Genomic DNA, 24,604 nt, shown 5'->3' with positions numbered 1-24,604 from the left:
CCCTTTCTTTTCATCCCTTCAGTGTCTTTGCTTGATGTAAGGAGTGGCTGAGGCTGTTGTGTGCTACTGGACAGCCTAAATATGGGTGATTACAGTATTAGTAGTTTGTTCTCTGGCTTACTTTTTCAGCTATGAAGCAAGAGAGCAAGTGTGCAAAGCTTATGAAACTTGTGAGAGGCTTAGCAGATTATGGGAATAATGGAAAAATTAAGAATACCATCAGAAAAAATGTTATAAAATTGTAACAAAGGAAAACGTAATATTTATACAAACTAAAAATTGAGCCAGTTAAACCTTACTGGTATTGTGTGTCCATGCATATGAATGAGCTTTTTATAAACTGACTGAATTCTGCAGGACTAAAGGGTAGACTTGTTTCTGGAATACGATCAGGAATATTTCACCTACCAGTGGTGAATGTCATTACATTTCCAATTTTCTGTACTAATATGCTGTAGCTTTTTGAGGAAGTTTTAACAAACATATGAGGATCCTGCAGTGTCCTTTCTCTGAGTACCTTATCTTGTATAAAAAATTTCATTAGATCAAGTCCCCAGAAGGTGAATTCTGTGTGTCGTGCAGTAGAATATATACCTGTCAAAATCTAAACACAGTGCTTTGCCAAAGCTGTTTTTTGAAGATATCCCTGAGTTCCTGCTACCCGTGTAAGGTGATAATTATCTGAAATTAGTAATATATTAAAGCTACTATAGACATAAGGTGAGAACATCAATTAGGTTGTTCATTTAAATTAAGGAAAGATAAGACTTCTAGTAGTTGCATAGAGGTACTGTACACTTGAAAAATGGATTCTGAAGTAGTTGAGAAATAACAACATTATGACATAATGATTATCTGCAAAATGGTTCTGCTTCTGCTCCAAAGTTGACTACAGTACTTGAGAAGCGTTTTTTAATTTTTTTCATGCTATTGTAACAGAAATCCAATGGTTATGTCATTCTGCAGTTTTTAAGCCACAAATGGTTGAGCAACAACATTGATCAGATACCACTTACTTTGGACTGAAGGGAGACGTCCAGCACACAAGTGATGTAGTCCTTACATAATGTGCAAGTATCCCAAGGAACTAATTGAGAGCATGTGTTAGATTGCTTTAGCTGGACCTAGTGATGTTGGTGTGGCTATGAGAACAATCGTTGTGTAATTAGAGAATTTTCCCTGATTTCTGTCACACATTAGCCTCAAGGTGTTCAGCACCACAGCTCTTAACTCCCCCAAGTGTCCTTATCCTGTGGAAGAGGCTAGCTGAAGACTTGCCTCATGTTTCCTGTTGAGGCTCAGCCACTGCAAAATATAAAGCAAGAGTTATGGGATTAGAGAGAAATGGGCATGATTCTGTATGCTAAGACCTAGGAACCTAAGGCTGTCCTCCTAAAACTATGTGTATCAAAGAGGAAGAGGGAGTTAGTTAACCATCTACTCACAGCCTTATTATTAGTATCATTGATCCTTATGGGTCCCTTCCAACTTGAGATATTCTGCCTTGGGTCTTTAGGTGAAGCTTAAAGCAAAATGCATGCCAGTAATCTAAAAAGGCAATAATGAAATTATTGTTTTTCAAAGTATATAGAATTGTAGCCTGTTACACAAAACCATTATGCTATAGAAAGCTATTTTTAGAAGCTTTAAGCATAAGGAGTAGGGAGATGGCTCTAATCTCCTGTGCTACTCCGGTTTGTCCCAGCTATGAGCCATGGGTAAGCCTTCTGAAGGGTTAGATAAGTATGAAGTGACTCAAGTTAATGAAAAAGTCCAGTCAGAGCTCTGAGCTTTGGTGTGGTTAGGGTTTGCATAATTGGAAAGTGCACATGATTTGTTTTATTACCGACACGAATCAGTCTTTCACATTAACTTGATTAGCTTGAATAAGTCAGCATGGTCTGTTCAGAGCCAGGGACTCTTTGTCTCTAACATGGCAGCATTTCTGACTAGTATTCCATCTTATAAAGCTTTTTATTTTCTAAAAATATGTTCATTCATAAGAGAAAATGTTATTATAGAATCAGAATCATAGAATAGTTAGGGTTGGAAAGGACCTCAAGATCACCTAGTTCCAACCCCCTGCCATGGGCAGGGACACCTCACACTAAACCATCCCACCCAAGGCTTCATCCAACCTGGCCTTGAACACCGCCAGGGATGGAGCACTCACAACCTCCCTGGGCAACCTATTCCAGTGCCTCACCACCCTAGCAGGAAAGAATTTCCTCCTTATATCCAATCTAAACTTCCCCTGTTTAAGTTTTAACCCGTTACCCCTTGTCCTATCCCTACAGTTCCTAACAAATAGTCCTTCCCCAGCATCCCTATAGGCCCCCTTCAGATACTGGAAGGCTGCTATGAGGTCTCCACGCAGCCTTCTCTTCTCCAGGCTGAACAGCCCCAACTTGCTCAGCCTATCTTCATATGGGAGGTGCTCCAGTCCCCTGATCATCCTCGTGGCCCTCCTCTGGACTTGTTCCAACAGCTCCATGCCCTTTTTATGTTGAGGACACCAGAACTGCACACAATACTCCAAGTGAGGTCTCAGAAGAGCAGAGTAGAGGGGCAGGATCACCTCCTTCGACCTGCTGGTCACGCTCCTTTTGATGCAGCCCAGGATACGGTTGGCTTTCTAGGCTGCGAGCGCACACTGAAGCCAGCTCATGTTCATTTTCTCATCAACCAGCACCCCCAAGTCCTTCTCTGCAGGGCTGCTCTGAATCTCTTCTTTGCCCAGCCTGTACCTGTGCATGGGATTGCTCCAACCCAGCTGTAGGACCTTGCACTTGTCATGGTTGAACTTCATAAGGTTGGCATCAGCCCACCTCACAAGTGTGTCAAGGTCCCTCTGGATGGCATCCCTTCCCTCCAGCTTATAAACCGGACCACACAGCTTGGTGTTATAGGCAAACTTGCTGAGGGTGCACTCAATCCCACTGTCCATGTCACCAACAAAGATGTTAAACAAGACCGGTCCCAACACCGATCCCTAAGGGACACCACTCGTTACCGGTCTCCAGCCGGACATTGAGCCATTGACCACAACTGTTTGTGTGCTGCCATCCAGCCAGTTCTTGGTGTTAACAATGGCAACACATCATGCTATTTATATAGATGAGATTGGCTGTGCACACCAGCTTGAAGCATGAATTTCATTGCGTGATTAATACTGATATGAAAAAAGTTGCTAAATTGATGGGTAGGATCAGTAGAATTCGTTTTTGTTGTTTTGGTTTTGTCATTAAGTAAATGTATTATTCTCAGTGTAACTGTCAAATCAAGGCAAAAGAAATCATAGAATCATATCATAGTTAGGGTTGGAAAGGACCTTTAGATCACCTAGTTCCAACCCCCTGCCATGGGCAGGGACATCTCACCCTAGACATATGGCTCAAGGCTCTGTCCAACCTGGCCTTGAACACTGCCAGCGATGGAGCATTCGTGACTTCTTTGGGCAACCCATTCTAGTGTCTCACCACCCTCACAGTAAAGAATGCCATAGTTTAAGCCCAGCCAGTAACCCAGAACCATGCAGCTGCTCTCTCACTCTTCCCCTTCTTCCCCCACAACTTCCGGAAGGATGGGGAGGAGAATCGAAAGATTGTAATTCCCATGGGTTGGGATAAGAACTGTCCAGTAACTGAGGTATAACACAAACCGCTACTGCTACCACCAATGATAATAGTGATGAGGGAAATAACAAAGGGAGAGAGTATACATTTGCTCACCACCTGCTGACCAATATCCAGCCCACCCCCAGCAGCTATCTGGGCCTTCTGGGTAACTCCCCCCAGTTTATACACTGGGCATGACATGCTGTGGTATGGAATACCCCTTTGGCTAGTTTGGGTCAGGTGTCCTGTCTCTCCTTCTTCGCTTCCTGTGCCCCTCCTCACTGGCAGAGCATGAGACTTACTTGGAGTAAGCATTACGTAGCAACAACTAAAACATTGGTGTGTTATCAGCATTGTACTCAGACTCAAATAAAAAACACAGCACTGCACCAGCTGCTACGAAGGAAAAAAATGACTGCTACAGCTGAACTCAACAAGGAACTTCTTCCTTATATCTAACCTGAACTTCCCCTGTTTATGTTTGAACCCATTGCCCCTTGTCCTGTCACTGCAGTCCCTGATGAAGAGTCCCTCCCCAGCATCCTTATAGGCCCCCTTCAGGTACTGGAAGGCTGCTATGAGGTCTCCACGCAGCCTTCTCTTCTCCAGGCTGAACAGCCCCAACTTCCTCAGCCTGTCTTCACATGGGAGGTGCTCCAGTCCCCTGATCATCCTCGTGGCCCTCCTCTGGACTTGTTCCAACAGTTCCATGTCCTTTTTATGTTGAGGACACTGGACCTGTACACAATACTCCAAGTGAGGTCTCACGAGAGCATAATATAGCTTTGTGTCCCTTTCATGCTTCATTAGAAACCCCTTCAAGCATGGTTATACAGAGGCAAAGGACAGAGAAAGAAAATGACTGCCACGTCTTCAAGAAGATTGCTTCTTGCTGGCCAGGGTAGTACTATCCAGAGAGCTCCCCAGCTTTTTTTCTCTTCTTTCTCTGCACACTTCATGTTTTTTCCCCTGAAGTTGTGCCAAATATTTTCTCAAGACAAAAAGGCAGTCTGATCTCAGATTGTCTTTCAGGCAGCAGAGCAGTGAGAAAGAGAAGACGTTTTGATCATGATGGCTGTGTGCTTTTTGGGGTTTACCAAGTGCTGTCATTCACCAAGAAACAATTGAGTATTTTCTGTTTTATGTAAACTTTTTGGAAAAGCAGGATTCAAGCTTTGTTTTGCTTCTTAAATCCAGAAAGAAACAAAGACATGAAGTAAGTGAACACCCACACGTGCAGTGATACAGTACTCCTACCACTCTTCATATGCAGAGATATTGTAGTTAAGAACATATTCCTTGCTTTTTATTACAGTTATAGACTGCTTTGGAGTAACAAATCTCACTGACTAGAAACTGTCCTGGTTTCGTCTGGGATAGAGTTAATATTCTTCCTAAAAGCTGGTGCAGTGCTATGTTTTGGCTTTAGTCTGAGAACAATATTGGTAACACACCAATGTTTTAGTTGTTGCTAAGTAATGCTTACCCTGATCGAGGACTTTCCAGTCTATCCTGCTCTGCCAGTGAGGAGGGGCACAAGGAGCTGGGAGGGAGCAGAGACAGGACACCTGACCTAAACTAGCCAAAGGGGTATTCCATACCACAGCACGTCATGCCCACTACATAAACTGGGGGAGTTACCCGGAAAAGGCTGATTGCTGCTTGGGTTGGACTGTGTATCGATCAGGGAGTGGTGAGCAATTGTGCTTCACTTGTTTAGGTTTTTTCTTTCTTTCCTCTTTTAGTTATATATCTCTCTCCCTGTTATCTCCCTTATCATCATTAATATTATATTGTACTTTGTTTTAGTTATTAAACTGTTCTTATCTCAATCCATGTGTTTACATTCCTCTGATTCTCCTCCCTAGCCCGCCTGGGAAGGGGGGAAGGCAGGGGGTGAGTAAGCAGCTACGTTTGCTGGCTGGGTTTAAACCACAGCAGAAACCGAAAGTAACGCAGCCAGTTTCTGTGTTCTCTTATAACTGAAATAACTTTGCAGAAGAGGAGGATTTGGTAGTTACTGAAGGAAAATCTATAGTTTCAAGAATACAAGGGGAATTGAATGTGGAAGTTTTAACATCTGCTGTCAAGGAGCCACAATGTATACTGGTTTTAACTGTGTCTGCCTGGAGATTTACATTGTAAATAATTGAATTGGAAAAGTATTTTTATTTATATGTGTACACAAAAATATTTTATATCTTTAGTGTTGCATTTTTAATTTTATATTGTTGCCTATATGTATGCAGACTATATGTGCATGCTTTTTAAAACAGACATTTCTTCACTGTTTTCACAGCAAACCCAAGGAACCAATGTTCAGTGCAGGTAGGAACTTTTTAAAATTTCTAAGCAGAGAACAGTTGTGATAATATAATAGTATTGGGGGTTTTGTTTTGTTTTCTGTGAATGCCCAAAAACTGGCATTGGGAATCTAAACATGATACTTACAGGCTGATGGTGACATATTTTTTTAAAAGTTGATTATTTTGCACTAGGTTTTATTAGCCTGAAGGAAAAGTTTATTTTATAGTTGTTAAGTAGAAAAAGGCCATGTTTTCTTACCTCAAATATGTCTTCCCTTTCAAAGCAATATTAAGGTTCTGTTAGTTACAGCAGATGCTAAGTTCTGGCTATGATACAGTCATGTTAATTTAGTCAAAAAAGGGAGCCCTCAAATACTGTTAAAGAATGCCACATCTGTCCCAGTGCCTTATAATAAAATTTGTCAAATAAAAAAAAAGATGTTTTTTTTTACTACAGTTTTGGAAATCTATCTTTAATTTGAAAATCACTTCATTTTTGCCCACTTACATATTATCCATGCAAACAGATACTGAAAATTAAACAGTAAGTGTAAGTGAAAGCAGTTCGTCCTTGTCATTAGAAAGTTACATAGTTTTGAACAATCGTGATAAAGATATGAAGCTGAATAGTATATATGTAACAGTTACTTTTGTTCTGAAAAACCAAGGACAACTCAAATAAAAGCTTTCTTTTAAGAGAATAAGGAAGGAAAAAAAGCCTGTTGATTTATCAGATATTTTTGTAATCATACAGTTTTTCATTCATTAAGCTGGAAAAGTAGAAAATCTTCTGTTTAGTGCACTGTTTGATCATCATCCAACAAAGCTCTTAGGCCAAACTTCAGGGTTTGTGTAGTTGATTTTGAACTCAATAATGTATAAAACTAAGTACATACTTGAGTCTCTTGTGAGAATAGAATCACGGTTCATGTCCCTTTCATGAAAACTGTTGTTTTAGAAAAAAAAGAAAACTGATTTGCACAGAATGTACTTTTCTGGTATAACATTTCTCCTTCCCTTGCACCATATAAGTAAGATATTTCAAAAGGTATTCTGGCACTTTCTCTATAGATAAAGATCATTAATTAAAGAGATGTGACACTATTAATACCCTTCTCACCTGGATGAAATTTGTACCGAAATTAATGTTGTGGGGTTCTTTCCTAAGAAAGTTATACTTGGCATTTTACTTACTTTAAGCATATAGTTGCATAAGGGAGCCTAAGCTAATATTTTAATGATAGAAGAAATAAATAGAGCGCCTAGATGGAGGAAAATGGTTTTGACTGTAATTAACTACTTTATGGCATGGATTATGGCTCAGGGTTATGTCAAGCACTAGGTTAGCTTCCAGCAGAATATAACTGGACACCCTGTAGAGCAGGTATTTAGTGAGTTTATTGTATTCAAACACATCTTTATCTAGCCCTTCTGTCTCTGTCTCTGTAATCACAAGGGAAGCGCCGTGTGACACACTGCAAAGGTAGGCTTCAATTCCAAAACCTCATAGCTCTCGAAGCAAAATGGTGCTGGTGGGATAAAAGCTCAATGTATAAACATCTATTTTCTAACTTGTGCACATTTTGCAGTGTTAAAACTTTTCTAGTTCTTCTCAATGAAACAAAAATATTATGCCATGTATACTACAATCTGCTGAATTATAGCCATCAGGTGCACTTCAGTAATAATAATGGGTTATAATTAAATTCCTGTGGACTTATTCTGAAGAATTTGAATTAGGAAAAAAAATGTTGAGAGAGCTATATGGCAACACATGGATGTTCACTGTGTTTGAAATGGCGTTCTGCACTTCTGCTGAAATTCATATAGAATTTGCCCCATTGTTGGCTGTTCTGCTATTAGCCTAACATGATTATAGAAGCCTTGTTTTTTCCTGTGCTTTTTCTTACTGAGTAGACTGTAGATTTTTCTGAATGTTGAATAAACATACCTAGGCCTCCAACTAATTTCCCAGTGCTTTTTGCTTAGTGTGATAAAGTAGAGGTTCATTTGGTAAACATAACGTATTGTTTTCTAAACCTTTAATTTTTATGTAAATGTGCACATTTGATGCATGTTTAATCTGTGATACAATCACAGATTTATCTTGCTTTTTAGAGATAGCTGGATGCTAACAGTTTTTTCCACTAATCAGCATCTTTCAGCTTTGCAACAAATTTAAAATTTCACAAGGCAAAGAGTATCTGTTCTCAAGGCAAAGTCTCTTAGAGTCTCTGCCTATGTGTATTCTTTGTACAATTTTATGCCTGCAAGCAGTAGCGGTCCTTTCCAGATCCTACTGGCATTCACATACTTTCTTATTTCAGTTCGGTAACTGTTAAGCTTTTCAGTTATTTTCCACAACAATTTCAAATTACAAAGTTGCAGATGTAAAAGATACATTTGTCTGAAAGTTTCATTATTGGTCTGTCTTTGTGGTTTAATGATTGTCTGTCCTTACATCTATATCTTCACATTTAGAACTTTGCTGTCTTAAACTTAGCTAAGAAAAGTACAACGAAAAGTATGTATATTGATTATGTAGATAATGTATTTGGATTAGTGCCAAAAAATAAGTACAGATGGAATTAATATTACCAAAAATTTGAAATAATGTATGTATTTCTATACCCAACCTAGTGAGCCTAAGTTCTTCTTTGTAGTTAGGGGAGAGAGAGAGGCATTCTGAAGGTATTTATATACTTGTATAATTTACTATACTTGCTTTTGGACGTCTGCTTTAAAATGTGATTAATTTGTCCAAAAGTACCCATTTCTCCCTATTTAATACAGAATTTTGAATGACTAGGTCAAATATTTTCACTGTAGATGGCTAATGAGTCCCATAAGTTTCAGGTGAGAAAAGCAGGTCAATGAATTAAGCTTTTGTTCATTCCTAGACTGATAAGCACAGTCAGTGGTTGTCAGCGCTGAAAATCTATTGACTTCCAGTGCACCAGTATCAATAGTATCGGCATGTGTTTCAAGCTCATTAAATAGATGTTGCATGCGCATATGAGTACTGCTGTAATGCTCTGCTATTTAATGCTTTACCCTCTATATTTTATTTTCCAATACAGATCTATTAGAGTAGATTTTTAAAAACAGTTCCAGTATTCTAGCATTTTAACAGGCATCTTAAGCTCCAACTATCTGTCACTATTATTTCATCATCATCATCATCATCACTGCTTCTTTTTATCATTCAGCTTTCTGTTGTTTTCCTTATATGTATGAATTCTGTAAATGAAACTAGAGAGCCCTAGCTGTAACCTTGCTGTGACAGATCAGGTACATCTCTTTCCCAAATGAATTGGTCTCAAGGCAAAATACACATATATGTAGGTATTAGAGCATAGCCATAACGTGTATTTGTTCAACCAATAATTTGTATTAATTTAGTCAGGATTTGTAGAGTATGCCTATTTCCAATTAAAATAAAGTCTTAGTTTTCAAATTAAAAAAATGATATAGTTGTAATGATACTTAACAATTCATAGCATAATTTTAGCAGTCCTAAATTGTATAATTTTTTTTTCATTTACGTGATTTTGTTACTTTTGCCCTTCCATTTCCTCTGTGCCCACGATTATTCTGTCTAGTAACTCTACAGATGTCACTGACTCCAAAACTGCTTGAGTCGCATGAGAACAAGGCTGAACCCCTTGATCTGCCGATGGAGCAGCAAGAGCCAGCACGTTCTGAATCTGGACAAACTTCACCAGAAGTTCACAGGACACCCACTTTGGCCTTGCCAGTTCCCAAAAGTCCTAGTCAGACCTTCATGGCATTTCCCAGATCTCCTAGTTTTATAAGCCCCATGAAGTCCCCAAGTCAGTACTTCCAGATCTGTTATTAATCTTGCTTCTCTACCCAAAAATATTTCTTACCAGTTCAACACATTACTTCTAGTATTTTCTTCTAGAACTGTTCACTTCTGTCAGCCAATTCAGTTTTTGTAGCTTCTCTCCTGTGTGTCATTTTCCTTTCTTTTAATGTGCTGTCAATGTTGTCATTCCTTTTTTCAATGTTTAGTAATACTTAAAGCATGTGTCTTTTCTGCATGTACATCAGCATGATTCCTTTTACTAACTGTTTGTGTTCCTTATCCTCGAATGTATCTCTAACACTGTATCGAGTGTAAAGCATATCTTTACACTGAGATGCAAAGAATGCGACTACATGTTGGAAAATACTTTAGATGCTGATGCTCAACTGTAAATACTGATTAAAAAATAAAATTAATTTAAGTGGCATTTCTGCGTTAATTGTAATCTTTGATGTTTTCCCTTTATTTTTAGTTTTTAAAAAATGTAATACTGCAACATTATTTTTCACCAAAAGAGTTTTGATTTCACTCCTTTCAGTTTTATAGTCCTTCATGACATTGTTTAGTTCTAATTCTGCTGCTCAAAATATTTAGAGGAAAAGGGACTTTGTTCAAAAACACGTAAATCTGCCTAGTTATTATGATTAGGAAAAAAGAAGTAGTGCTTAATTTCTAAGTTTGAGATTGCATGTTCCGTAATTGTAATGCACCAGAATGTTAAGTGGGAAGGGATGGAGGAGCATGGGAGTTCTCCACTGATGGGTTTTTTGTGTAACATTAAACATTTCTGACCTTTTGTAGAGGAAGGATACGTAAAAATGTTTCTTCGTGGACGTCCTGTTACCATGTACATGCCCAAAGAGCAAGTGGAATCTTACAATTTGGAAGCAAAAGTAGAACTACCAGCCAAGAGGCTTAAGCTGGAATGGGTGTATCCTTTCTGTGCTAGAGGACTACTGGAAATCAGTAATTTCTTAATGATTTGTTTTAAATAGTTATTCAAGCTGAAATGTGGCAAAATTAAGCTCATGGGTTCATTTCATTACTGAAGCAACATTCCAATGTAAATAGGTGTTAATTTCTTGAGGCTGGAGTTCTGTACCTTTGTGAAGTAAAGAGTGGCAGCTTAAAAGATTTTGCTTAAATGTTGCCTTAAGGTTAAGTCTGAAGCATGCCAATTAGCTAAAGATTAAGCTAGGCATATTGCAAGAATGTAGTGAGTTGTGATTATTAGTTAAAGTATGCATAAAACAAGCTCAGGCTTTTTGCTGATTATCAGCAGTAATCTGTTGTTTTAAACTGTGTTTTATAAAATGTGCACCATTGTCTTTTAGAGGAAGCTATAATCAACTACAGTACTTAAATAAGCCCTGAATTGAAGTGTTTTGCAACCAATAGGTGCTTAGCAATAAAATTCATAAGCTACTGTATATAAAATAATGTTTGAATTTAGATTTTAAACTGTGTTTAAGCACCATAAACAATGAACAACCAGAATTTTCCACTGACTTCGATGAGTGGACATAATTATAGACTTTGTAAGAGATCTGCATTTCATTACATACAGAAATCTTCACATTTCACTTTTAAATGTAAAAAGAAAATACATTCTTTATTGAAAAAAGAAGTATTTCAGCTTTGTATGATCTTAGTAATAGATTATCTGAGATAAACTATGAACACAATAAGATCTTAGTCTATTTATAATATCCTCTATCTTTAGAGAAATGAAGTCTTCATAAGGTTTTCTATTTTAAGAAAGAGACTTTTTTTTTTTGTTTTGGTCCTGAACAGTACAAATAGGAAGTTGCTTTGTCTTCATAAAAAAGAAGACAGGCTGCATATAGTCTTTTTTGGAGTTGTATAAATAGAACTGCATGTGGTTTCAGAATGCACACAGAGAGTTTCCAAAAGTCCCATTGTATTCACAGGAGATTAATGACAGATTTAGTAACCATTCTTGTCATTTCTGTTGCAGCTGAGCCTGTAGGTTCTACCCCACTCTGCTGGATCTGCATAGATAATGCATACAGAAATAACTGAAGATTAGTTAAAACCCAAAAAAATCCATAAAATTAATAAAACAGCTGAGATTAGAATGATAAATACTGCATGAAGCATTTTACCATCTAATTGTTTTACAGGCTCGCTCCATATATCGCAACAGAATTGAATGATGTCTTTTTATACTTGTAAGGGGCACCTTGCTTAGGGGGCCTAAGGATGATACAGGAGAAAGTGTCATGATGCTTGCTGAAACAGCAAAAAACCCAACCATGGAACAAAACAGATTGTTACTGGCAGTGTGTAGGTGGCAGCTGAAGTTAGTATTTCAGACTATTATAAGAAGTGATAATTAGTAGGTCATAATTTCAGTCTCATTAGTTTCTCACTTAAGCTTACTTAAGTAACTGAATATTTGCCAGATGGAGTATTATTATTAGTTTGAATATTCATATGTCCTTTCCGGTGTGTATCTGTATACCCAGCAGAATCCTATATGTAAAGGTTGTCTGTGAATCAAGAAGGTATGAATTAATAAAATGATCTAACTAACCCTAAATGGTTACTGAGGAGGATGCATATTTTTCCAAAAATACCATGCAAACTTTTTCAGATTTTAATTTATCTGCAGTTAAACCCGATCATGATATCCATACTTAAAAGTTATGCCCAACGGAAAGGTATATGAAAGGTGTATGGAAGTTATAAATATATGAAAGACATTTTTAAAAGCCCCAACAAACAAAGCAAGCCCAAAACAAAAACCCAAAACAACCAACAACAAAATAAACCAATCATCACCAAAAAAAAAAAAAAAAAAAAAAAAAAGAGAGAAAAAATAATGCCCAATTTACTGACTATAATGATGAGAAGAAAAGCTGGGGAGAGAAGCATAAAATAATTTAAGGAGAAAGATGAAGACTGCAGAAAACCTACCAATACTGCAAGCATTTGTTCCAGCTAAATTGGGGAAGCTGAGCTGTTTGATTGGACAGTAACCAAAGTGGAGTAGGAGACAAATCTTTGTAGCAGACAAATCAGCCTGGCTGTGGGATTACAGCCAGAAATGCTTTATAATGTAAAAATGGGAACAGAAAAACAGGATATTGGAGGTGAGATGGACAAATGGAAAGGGCAAAGCAGACTGTAATGGGAAACAGGAGGATGGAAATCTAATGTGTATAGATTTCAGGGCATACCTGAACCATGAAAGGGTTTTACAGTCATGTTAGCAGGTACCTGGGTAAGCTGAAAAAGGTTAAGGGCACATCAGATATAATCAGACATGAAGAAACAAATGCTGAGTGATGAAATGTGAGGGCTGGAGCAGAGGTGGTAAAATCTGAGTGAGAAATCAGCACTGGGAACATTGGGGTGGGAGCAGTGGTCTGTACAGATCCATTTGAGACCAGCTCACTTGGCAAGCAGGAGGTTTGACACAAAAGCTGCAGGCCAAATGAAAATAAAAGGTCAAGATAACATTTCCTAAAGTGCCAACTTACCAAATCCAACTTGAAGCAACTGTATCAGAGTGTGGGAAAGAGTGAGGAGAAGGAGAGATCAACCCCAGGAGTTTGCATCTGAGAAAAAAGGCTGGTAGAAAGAAACCGAGTGTTTGACAACAGCAATCATGCAAAGGGTTGAATGCAGCATTGTTCCCCTCAGGAAGAATTGTAAAGAAAGGGGATTTTCCCTAAAGAATGTAATCTTTCACCTTTAATAGCTATTTTTATGCACTGAGATTTGTTCCTTATGATGTCTGTATAATGTTTTTACTTCACTTGAAAAAAGTTCAATTTCTTAAGCTAGCTTCAACTGCTTGTTCGCTATAAACTTGATTATATATTGTTGAATTATGGGTATTTTATGTTGGCTTCAGTTGGTAATGGTATCTGGCCTTACAGAGAAAAATAAATTTAAACAAATATTGTCCAGCAATCTAGAGTAGTTAACTAACCGATACAGATAGGTTCAAAATTGATAGTGAATGCTTTGTAGTTTGAAGATACTGCTGTTTCCATGTCTTCAAATTTTAGTACCTCAAACTTGAAGGAACTTTGGCTGAAGTATTTAAATTTGTGAGCCCATAAGCTGTATTTTTGAATGCACATCTTGATGGGTGGTATGCATCACTACTTCTGCATTTACTGGGAAAGAAACAGCAAGCTGTTACTTCTAAATTTAAATAAGATAACTATTGACTTTGCTTCTTGAATAATGTTAACATGAGAATTTTAGCTTGACTGAGTTATTATTGACCACAGAGAATAGTGCACAAGTATCTTCTTAATATCATATAATTGGGGTTTCAGTACTTCTCCATATATTTATCACAGCCAGTTTCTCCATACTGACTGAATTAGAATGCAGTCCTGTTTTGCCAGAATTCTGCTAATGCTGTTTCTCCCTGTTCCTGTAAAAAATGAAAGCCAAAATAGTTTTAAGTCCCTAATGACTCTTCAGAGGAATAAAACTACATAATTTGGCTGAATTAACATTCAGTCTAAATGAGATTGTATTTGGGTTAATTCCAGTTATTTCATTGGATTAACTTTAGATTAGTGTTGATATGACTAACATCAGAATCTGGGCTGCTGCCTTTGAAATACTATGAAAATAAATTGGAAGGGGTGATGTAACCCTTTTATGGTTTTGTATCCATCTGGCTGATAATGTCCAGAATCATGAAATCAATAAACCTGCACACATGATAATGCAATCAATCCTAATGTAATGCAGGGAGATGTACTGAATGACTTATTTGTGTTTCCGTCAAGTCTAAGTTTTTATTTTAATTAGTCAAGCAGTGTAAACAGTAAATACACTTGGGACAAAATTAATATTGCCTTAGTCTGGCATTTAGCAAATTCCAGAGGATAGTGAAGGGATAGTATGTCTACAAATTACTGTCTTGTTTACCATGTATTTTTTGTAAGAGAAGTATAGGTTTTCAGGAACTCACTAGGTCTCTATTCTTGTAAGAAAGAGAGTTGTGAAGACTGGCAAGTGTTAAAGCTGTGCTCAGGCCAAGAGGTGCAGACTTCAGGAAACAGAGGGGCAGAGAATCCATTTTGGTTTTCATTATTTTTAACATTCTTCATTGGTAGATAATGTTGTTGCAGCTTGACCAACATGCTAGCTATGGATATAGGGGTCGCGATTGCCGCAGTAATCTCTATCTTCTTCCAACGGGCGAAACCGTATACTTCATTGCATCTGTAGTGGTGTTATATAATGTTGAAGAGCAACTGCAGAGACATTACACTGGTCATAATGATGATGTGAAGTGGTAAGTCACCTAATAATCTTTCTTAACAAAACAGTATTCAGGGTAGATCTACTCATTTTCATGACTATGTTTTTAGGATGATTTAACATTAACTTCTTCAGACTTTTCTCCTTACCTTTTTTAAGTGGGATTGAATTAAGTCATCTTTACCTGGGTCTGGGTTCCAGATACAGGTCCTTTAGGCTCAGTCTAAACAATGAAACAGTTTTATTCTCATCTGCAGTCTTTATTGTAGTCTTCAGGCATGTCTACATCATGGCAGATACCCTGTAAACTAGTCCTGAGGAGCCTGGTTTCTCTGCTGCCATGCAGGCATGCCAGCTTCAGCTTCAAAGTGATTTAGCTGTGTTGAAGCTTAAAAGATACTAGATACCAGGAAATACCAGTATCATTAAATTGAAATCTAAATAAACATACGCTTTATCTTGACAGTATCAGTGCTCAAAAAGAGCATCCAGATTAGATGATGGGCCCTAATGTAAGAAGTTGATTTGACATCCTTCTTCAGATTAAGCATTATGAAACACCTGTTGTCCCTCAAAGCCAGATATAGACCTGATAATCTTGTGAGCATGTTTCATACAATTGAATTATTTGTATAATCTAGTTGTTTTACAAGGAGATTTTAAACTTGGACCTGTTCCATCTCATTTCTTTCTTTCAAATTTTCTGACTCCTAAGATTATTTCAAAGCTTTCAGGTTTATTGGAAAGAGGATACCTTTCTGCATTATAAAGCTGAATGTATTATTGCCACAGTTCATTTTGCAGGGTACTTGGCCTCTAGAACTGTACGCAAAGCAGGTGTAGTGAGGATTTAGGGCAAATATAGACTGTACTCCAGGCTTTAATACAAATTTTAGATTGCTTTTTTCTTAGAGACATAAGTTAACATTGATCACAGTTTTAAAATATCAGTTTAATTTTAGAATCAAAATTCCTAATTTCTGTATCCTCTTCTTGCTTACTGAAGGACTTTTTTTACCTGAAAAGTATTAAAGGAAGTTGGTATCTCCCTATAAAATCATTGAGCATATCTGGTCAATACAATAATTGTCACTAGACAGCATTGACTGTACTGACCAGATCTCTGAAACCTCTGATTAGTGATGACTGAAATTAGATAACTAGCTCAAGCTATAAACTCCTGGTAAAATAAACTGCTGTCATTTAAATCTTGGTGAGATGAATCCCGACATGAGTGAGACTGGGGCTTGTTTGATACATGTTTTTGGGTATTAGGGCTGAAATTACTGTCTTGTTTATAAGGAAAGAAGAGTTTTCTGAATAAAAGAGCATGAAAATTATTTTGCGAGTTCTGGATTTATATTTTAAAAATGTTTACATGTCTGCTATGTGATTTATGTGACTAAAATAGGGCTATTTATTATAAGCTTATATAAGTTTGGCTCCTCTCCTTTTTTAGCCTGGCTGTCCATCCTGATAGGATCACTATCGCAACAGGTCAAGTTGCAGGGACATCCAAGGATGGAAAAGTGAGTGATTCCTTTACTGACGTATAGTTGCTTCTATTTCATAAGAATATGTTATTGAGAAGATACATGCTATATTCTTTTCATGTTGTAGTTAAATTGGTCTTACGTTTTAGGACTGAAAGTAAGGAAAAATCAATTTGAAAGTGCCTGTTGCATGCTATCAGTTACTTAGTTCCATTATCAAGATTGGTCAGTGGTTACTGGTTCCGTTACTTTCACAGACTGAAGGTAAATTTGGAGATGGTCGCCAAAAGAGACATAAAAGGGTGAGGCTACAAAAGAGATTTGAGACGTCAGATGGATGTCAGAAGGAAGGGGAGGAGCAGAGATTAAACTGTACGGTATACAACTTCATTTCTTACCACAGCTACCAAAACTAAAACATAAATAAAGATGGCTTTGAGTTATTTGCTGGAAAAATAAAAAGAAATTCTTGCCATCATCTAAGCAAGAATATTTTTCTCTCAGTTATTACCTGTATTATTGTAAAGCTTAGCTGTAGGCTAGGAATTTATTTGAACAGAGTAAGATGAAAATTGCTCTGAAGAGCTAAGACAAGTGAGAAAGAATTGGGTACAAGCAGAGGCAGGAAACACATGAGGAAAGCAGAGTATGCATCTGATGTCACAGCCAAGCTATTGTGATTTTTTTGGTAGATGTCAAAGAAGAATTTTAGGATTAAAAACTACTTTAAATGAGGAAAGCAAAAGCCCAGTTATGCAATATAAGGTTTATGCAAAGATAACTTAGTTGACTAACATAAACTATTTAATTTTATTGTGTGTTGGAGAAGTTGCCGGTATGTATTTTTTTAACTTCAGAAATAGAATTACCATTTTATATGTGGAATAAAATCTGCAGGTTTGATGTTTACACTTGAGGGGAATGTGGTATATAGGAAAGCTTATATAAAAGCCATTTATGTAACTAAGGTATTGGAGTGGCTTTGAATTCCTGTTTTCATGTATTTATCTATGTTAAGAGCAATTTCATTACTTACAAGCAAGAAAGACTGATGGCTGTTGTGTTTTGTTTTGTTTTTTCCTGATATTGTAATAAACCAAATTCATTTTATTTAAAAGGGCAGGGGAAAAAGGGGGAAATAAAACACGGCCCTTGATGTTTTTCTTGCAGAGGTTGATGGCACTGTGTTAAACTCGTATTTTTAAAAGAAAACTTTATCGGCAAGTCCTTCCTGGGGCTCCCTCTAGTGGACTTGAGGAGCATTTCTACCTCCATGAGGTTGAGCCGGTGTGGAGCTCTGGGCTGTACAAGGTCAAGGATAGATGGGAGGAAGGGGCAACCGTGAAGCTTTCACAGGGAGCTGGATCTTGGGCCCTTGATTATAACTTGGATTTTATGTACAAACAGCAGTCTAGTTCTGGTTACAGTTGTAAAGAAGAGTCTGAAGATACAGCTCTTTTTCACAGTCATTTGTATGCCATGGAAATTAATTACATTTTAGAAATTCTTAAGCTTCTTTTTGCATTTCCTCTTTGATGTTGACCAGAGTTAGCTTGGTTGCTACAATTTAAACTGATGATCCTGGCCTCATGGTGCAAGTTCATCAACATTTTTCACTTAATGATGACTGTCTCAGTTCCTATTAACTTTAGTGAACTGATATCACTGACAGCTGACATGCTGTATGCTCTGGATAGTCAGTCCAAGATGCTGGTCCTAGGCACAGTAATCAGCGAGTCAGTTATAGTGTATCTGTGCTGACATGGGTGAATCTAGAGGACTTACGATCATTTTTGTATCTTAAATTGTGATAAAATGTGTTTTTTGGATGAATTACTATTTTTAAAAATCCTGATAGTTTTGATTTTTTTTGCCACCAATGTTTCAGCTGGTTTTTTTTCTGTCTGTTTTATAGCAATTGCCTCCACATGTGCGTGTCTGGGATTCTGTAACTCTGAATACACTGCATGTCATTGGAATGGGGTTTTTTGACCGAGCTGTCACTTGCATTGCGTTTTCTAAATCTGTAAGTAAAGTGAATGAATAGTCGTGTTAAGAATCATTGCTGAATAGGTCCTTGAAGTCTTTCAAATTTAGCTTCCTTGAGCAAAACAAACTCCAAGATGTCTTTTCTCTTAGTTTCCTCTTTAGAGGAAGAAAGCTTGCAACCCAGTTGTTTCCAACAGTTTATGATGCTATTAAAGTTAGCAGTATCTCAGCAGTCTCAGAGATATGCATTGTGCTTTTCATAATATGCAATTAATTTCTTCAGGGACATGGAGTTGCAAAAAGATTTGTGTTCTTGAAATTTTGTATCCTTACTGCATACATCTGCATCCTTTAACCCTCTCACTATGCCTAAAAATGACTATTGAACAACCTTTAGAATGGCCTGTACCACTGATTTTGGATTTAAAAAATCGGAGCTCCCATAAGAGAAGCAAAATCTTTTGCTTGAAAGCAATAAAGGCATATGGATAAAGGATTGTAAAGAATTAGATTCCTGGTTTTAGCCTCTTGGCACCATCCTTTGAACTCTGCTCTAACAGGGAGGTAAGAAAAGATGACATAGGCAGAATTCAAGTCCCGTATGAAAAGATGAGCCTGTAAACTGACGTGCAAGTCTAGAAGCCCTCCATGTAGAATGGAATCCATAAGCAGTGTATGTGATGATGTCCAATTGTCTTAACAGCATTTTTAGAAAGGAGAGGGCTAAATGGTGTATTTCCTAGGCAAAATGTACTTCAGTAAGAGTTTCCACAATTCCTTGAAATCTGTTGATGACAATATTATATAGAAAGTAGAAAAGACATGAGTGAATTGGGGGAGTTGGTGAAGAATACAAAGGTTAAAGCCACCACAGTTCAAGGTGACCTTTGAAGGATAAATAAAAAGTAGTAACAAGGAAATACTTCGTAAATATCCCCCTGGAGGAATAAATAGGTACTTAATGGAGGATTCCTCCTGGTAGGTGCTAGAAGAAAGTGTTTAATATGTTTTCTTTATGCTGTGATTTCGCAGTTGGAGCTCGTCCAGTCTTGAGCATCACTTCCCATCCTGTAGCAGTACTGCTTATCTCATTTTAGACAGCCCTTTCTTCAGGCTACTCAGTCCTGTCTCCATCCCATCTCTTGAGTTGCCTTGGTACAGTTATTTTTGTAACTGGGTCTAAAATGTGTATTAGGGGCCTGATTCATCAGGAAAACAACAAAGCAGCCTCATATAGAAACAAAATTAAGCAGAGTTTGCTTGGGTCTTCTTTTCTCCCAGTATCGATCTGTTCTCCAAACAGGCTCACTCTATGATAGCCCAGACTTCTGTGATGCTTTAGCTCAAGAGGCAGCAGCAAGCAGCTGTGCGTAGGTAGCAGAGGAAGGACTGTTTGCTGCCAAAGGACTGCTTGTGTAACCACAGCTTCAGTCTGTTCCAGCAAGCTCATGTGCAGTCAAAGCTAATGCAGCTGATGGCAGGAGACTACAGAAATCATATTTGAGTGGGCTGGAAAACCATTAGGCATTACTTGATGCTTTATTCCACTGTAAACATGCGACTAGGAGTAAACACCAAAAGAAATTGGGAAAAATGGTCCAAAAAGTACCTACTGTTTGGAAGAAAGGTCTGATGTTTGTAGCAGTTCCTATCACTTGTGAGACTGATGTCAGTCATTCTCCCTCAGTTCAGGTAGAAATCACAGTTGGAGTTCTTCATCTGGATTTTGGATTCACAGATATGAAAAATGGGTACTAACTGGAAAATGTCTAGGAAATATGGTGCATGAAGAAAGATTAAAGTAATTAGGGAATTAAGATAGGAAAAGACTGATAATAGACAAAATTACAAAAAAAAGATATCAGGAATAAGTTGTTTTCTGATTTTTTTACTATAACCGATTATTCCTATATGAAGAGTGATGTTTTTCCCTGAGTCCATTCCAGATCTGAGAAGTAATTGGATTGCAATTACAAAGAAAGAAGCTCAATATAATTATCAGAAAAAGCTTTCTTAATAGAATAGAAAATGATGTGCCATTTGCCTTTGTAATTTCTACCACTGGATGTCTCAAAAGAGATAACCTACATCATTCCTGACAAAGACTGCAGTTTGCATGAGTTCCTCTTCTAGATCTCTTTTTAGCCCTATTTTTCAATGACCTTATAAATTATTATATTTCATGGAGATCTGTATAATAATTGAAGTGTAAATAGATACAAATATTTTCACCTACACCAAAGTATTTAATTATTTTGAATGTGTATTTCTATGTTTCTCATGTTGGTTGGGCTATGCATGAATATTTTCCATGTTCTTCCTCAGAATGGAGGAAGTAGCCTGTGCTCTGTGGATGACTCAAATGACCATGTGCTTTCTGTGTGGGACTGGCAGAAAGAAGAAAAGCTGGCAGATGTCAAGGTGTTGCAATAAGATATTTAATACTACTTGCTTGTATGTAGATCTGGATTTCTTGTCTGAAATGTCTTTTTAACTTCTCGTGCCTTTTTAAAACTTTCATCTTATAAAAGGCAAAGAACATGAAGGAAGGGAATATTTTCTGTCTGTTGACACTATCCCAATAATTCAGGGGTTTGTTTTGAATTTTGCTACCGTTGTAATTTTAGAATTGATTAGAAAAGTCAAGGCAGCAATGATAAGAGCATGCACATAAATGAAATGTCTTAAACTAATCTTTAAATGTCGTAAACTTTTCATTACCTGACATGGTTTTGAAGGATCACTTGTGATTCTAACTTATAAAATCCTAAAATCCTCTGACTTTGAAGTATTCTACCAAATTCTGCTGTGTTAATGAATAGTTCAGAATTTGTATTGTGCTGAGAGTTATAGGTTTATATAACTAGAGAACCATTTTATAGTGTTTGTTTTTCTTTGAGTTTTAAATTTTGATACAATGTTTTTCTTTTTCCTTCCAAGTGCTCTAATGAGGCTGTATTTGCTGCAGATTTTCACCCTACTGATACAAATATAATAGTTACTTGTGGAAAGTCACACCTTTATTTTTGGACACTAGAAGGGAATTCCCTTATTAAAAAGCAAGGATTATTTGAGGTAAAATATTTCCTTAATTTTATGTTAATAGTAAGTGCTAATAACAACTGATCATTATTAAACCTGAAATTTTGCAGAAGCTCAGGTTGTATTCATGGTATGGCACAGAGAACGTTTCCATGGGTAAGACTTCCACAATAAAGTTTTGAAATATAATTACCATTTTGTTCCCTGCATTCTTTTTCCTATAGTCTTTATGCCAGGTTGCCCTTGTCCATCCTGCCCTGTCCTGTTCTCCCTTACATAAAATAAAATTACCTTGGTTTTTCTTTTTCTTTTTTTATTTTTTTTTTAATTTTGTCAGAAGAAACACCTTCAAAACCACATAAATTATGTGAATATGAATATTCTTACCTTTTCCTCTGTTCTGCTGAGATACATACATGTATGTAATTCAAATACAGGTTGAGCTGCCCACCATTTGGTAAATGTAACTAATTTCAAGGTCTTGATTTGGTTTTGTTCTTAAATATATATAAGCTCTACGGCAGTTGCATGCATAAGTGAGGATGTGTGCAGTTACTGCAGATAACTCCAATAGGGCTTAGTTAATTGCTCGTGGAGTCGTGGCTTGCAAGAATAGCCAAAGCAACTGTTTTGCATTGTCAATTAATATACTCTGTGAAATCAGGAGGAAATGCTGAGATAACATATATAAATTTTGTTACATTTTATTTTAACTTTCATTCATTTTTAACTCCTAAGCTACTTGGACAGATTTCTGCCTCTGTTATGGCTCTGTTATTCTCAGCGTTTGTTGCTAATGGAAAAGCGTGGTGGCCCTAGTTGAGAACATTTCTTAATTTGAGGGAGAGAGAGGCTATACACACTGGTAGCCAACAAACATTGTAACTAATGTCCTTAGAAGCTACTATCTAGTCAGTTTGGTTTCTCACTCTACATTGCACTCTTTTGTTGCCATCAGTATCTTAAATGAAGGGTGTTGAAGCAATGTTTCCTTTACTGAGCTTTAAGATTCTTTCAGAAGATGATTTCTTAATTCTTATCTACAGCCAAACTCTCTAATAATATTCTTCTCCTAGAAACTTTGGAGTTAAAAATTACAGTAATAAAGCTTGTTTGCATCTTTGGCCTTTTCTAACTACTTAAAGCCTTTAGGGTTATGCATATTATTTGGGGGATTTGGTTTATCTCAGTGCATTCTTGATCGATCTGACGTTAAAAGTTGGCAAGGCCTTATCACTCGCTCTGTCTGGAACTTGTAATTAAAGGGTGCAGGATTGGGCCACCAACCTCAGCTGATGCATCTTTTGCCCTTGCAAGGGCAAGTGTTTAGACTGTAGAAATGTGTTTAACTCCTGTGTGGATATTTAAGTAATAATAGAGCTGTATAAGACTAAACTAAATTACTGAAGTGCATACTGTTAAAATAAATGGGTCGTGTGTTGCTGTGAGTGTATATTTTTCATAACCATGCAGAAACAAGAGAAGCCAAAGTTTGTCCTGTGTGTGACCTTTTCTGAAAATGGTGATACTATTACAGGAGACTCAAGTGGAAACATTTTGGTTTGGGGGAAAGGTAAGGCAAGATTTAAGCTATTAGTGAAACTGTAATACAATGCTGTGAATTTTTACATGAGTGCAGCCTCATTTTCAGAAGAACAAATTTTACTTATCTAGAGTTCTTTCCCAAAACCAGTCCGGCAGATTATGTCTGGATTCTCCTCTATAAGCACCTAAAGAACTGACAAAACACCTACCTGACTGCTAGAGCACAAAGTCCTATAGAATGTGCTCCCTACGGTCAAATGTTTAATCACAGAGCCATGCTAGCATGTATACCTTTTACTGATTTAAGAAATGCAGAAAGAGTTCTTTTCTTTAAGCAGTGTCAAGCTAAAATATATGCAGATCTAATTGAATTCCTCAGCTTTATTTGAAAAGAATAGACGGATAGGGTGAACTTCCTAAAAAGCATTTTCTAGTAAGATGACTTTTTTTAGGCAGCAGAAGGCAATGACTGCTGGAAGGCAAACAGCAGCAACATCCTAAATGTGGATAGAAAGAAGTGTGATTTATAAAGAAAAATTAGTTGTTTCTTAACTTGCATCAGCCCCTTGCTTGTGCTAAGCATAGTTAGCCAAGCTTTGATGCAAGGTGCATATTTCAGTAATAGAATCATTAGTAATCATTTCTTTATACTTCGTAATAGTAATGCTTCATTAGAGATGTTTAATCTAATGTAGCTGGTTTTGAAAGTGTTTTGAGTCTAAGAACATACTTGAACAAGCCATGTTCATCAATAAAAAAATCCAGGCTCTTCCAGAGTGATTCAGCACTTTCTGCCAGGTATACAAAGACCTTGAGCTTAGTTGGGTTGTGGTGCAAGCTTGGCATCAGAAGGCTGTGGCATATCGTGGGAAGATAACAAGTGATTGGGTTATGGTTTCTTTGTTGATGAGATGCATAGTGCTACTGCAGCAGCAGATGTCAAACGGTTTAGCTTAAACACTCACAAAAAGGTTTAAATCAACCTGTTTTACTTTGTGTTTGAACTTCCCTGAGTGTGTATTCTTTTAATTTTTGAGACTGGGGGAATGCGCTCTTAAGATGTACTACTTTAGTCTCTTCTGCAGGTCTGCGTGTTTTGGTGCAACACTCCATGCCCACCATTATTTTTTTTTAAATACAATCCTTGTCAGGTAGTAAAGAAACAAGGTGGGGTGAAGGAGGAAGGAAAAAAAGAGCTATTAAGCTGAGTATTTCAGTAGCAATGTCTTTTCTTCTTCTATCCAGGTACCAACAGAATAAGCCATGCAGTTCAAGGGGCACATGAGGGTGGAATATTTGCACTGTGTATGCTGCGAGATGGCACATTAGTATCAGGAGGTGGAAAAGACCGAAAGCTGATATCTTGGAATGGAAATTACCAAAAACTTCATAAAACTGAGGTAATATCATCTATATTGAAGTTATTCTGCTACTCAAAATGAAATCTTATCTGTCTTCTGAAGAGAGCCTGTTAAATAATTATTTTTTTCTTATGTATATGTGTTCTGTGGGAAAGCAAATCAA

The 24,604-nt window shown here is 37.2% G+C and overlaps 1 protein-coding gene and 1 long non-coding RNA gene across 11 annotated transcripts in view; one reads left to right on the top strand and one right to left on the bottom strand.

Moving 5' to 3' along the window:
* EML1 (EMAP like 1) overlaps positions 1–24,604 on the top strand; it is a 134,645-nt gene that overhangs the window by 92,781 nt on the left and 17,260 nt on the right. For 2 of the 8 annotated variants that reach the window (XM_065685365.1, XM_065685363.1), the window contains exons 5-15: positions 5,917–5,945; positions 7,380–7,406; positions 9,526–9,756; positions 10,554–10,683; positions 14,896–15,045; positions 16,471–16,540; positions 18,420–18,530; positions 20,819–20,914; positions 21,434–21,568; positions 23,009–23,108; positions 24,326–24,480. In XM_065685365.1, coding sequence (XP_065541437.1) covers positions 5,917–5,945; positions 7,380–7,406; positions 9,526–9,756; positions 10,554–10,683; positions 14,896–15,045; positions 16,471–16,540; positions 18,420–18,530; positions 20,819–20,914; positions 21,434–21,568; positions 23,009–23,108; positions 24,326–24,480 — 1,234 coding nt within the window. Of the gene's footprint in view, positions 1–5,269; positions 5,311–5,916; positions 5,946–7,379; positions 7,407–9,525; positions 9,757–10,553; positions 10,684–14,895; positions 15,046–16,470; positions 16,541–18,419; positions 18,531–20,818; positions 20,915–21,433; positions 21,569–23,008; positions 23,109–24,325; positions 24,481–24,604 lie in introns of those variants that run through there. The other 6 variants (XM_065685366.1, XM_065685364.1, XM_065685368.1 and 3 more) reach the window with 4 other exon arrangements.
* The window catches only part of LOC136017247 (uncharacterized), a 33,351-nt gene that overhangs the window by 2,405 nt on the left and 6,342 nt on the right, over positions 1–24,604 (bottom strand). Inside the window, exons 1-2 of one of the 3 annotated variants that reach the window (XR_010613870.1) lie at positions 20,107–20,264; positions 13,259–13,349 (exon numbers count right to left, since the gene is read on the bottom strand). This is a non-coding gene — a long non-coding RNA (uncharacterized LOC136017247). Of the gene's footprint in view, positions 1–6,445; positions 7,453–13,258; positions 13,350–20,106; positions 20,265–24,604 lie in introns of those variants that run through there. The other 2 variants (XR_010613871.1, XR_010613869.1) reach the window with 2 other exon arrangements.

The sequence above is a fragment of the Lathamus discolor genome, chromosome 6 (assembly GCF_037157495.1).
Source record: "Lathamus discolor isolate bLatDis1 chromosome 6, bLatDis1.hap1, whole genome shotgun sequence".
In the NCBI taxonomy this organism is placed as follows: domain Eukaryota; kingdom Metazoa; phylum Chordata; class Aves; order Psittaciformes; family Psittacidae; genus Lathamus; species Lathamus discolor.
Note: the sequence above shows the minus strand (reverse complement) of the source record. Positions and strands in the feature narration are given on the sequence as shown.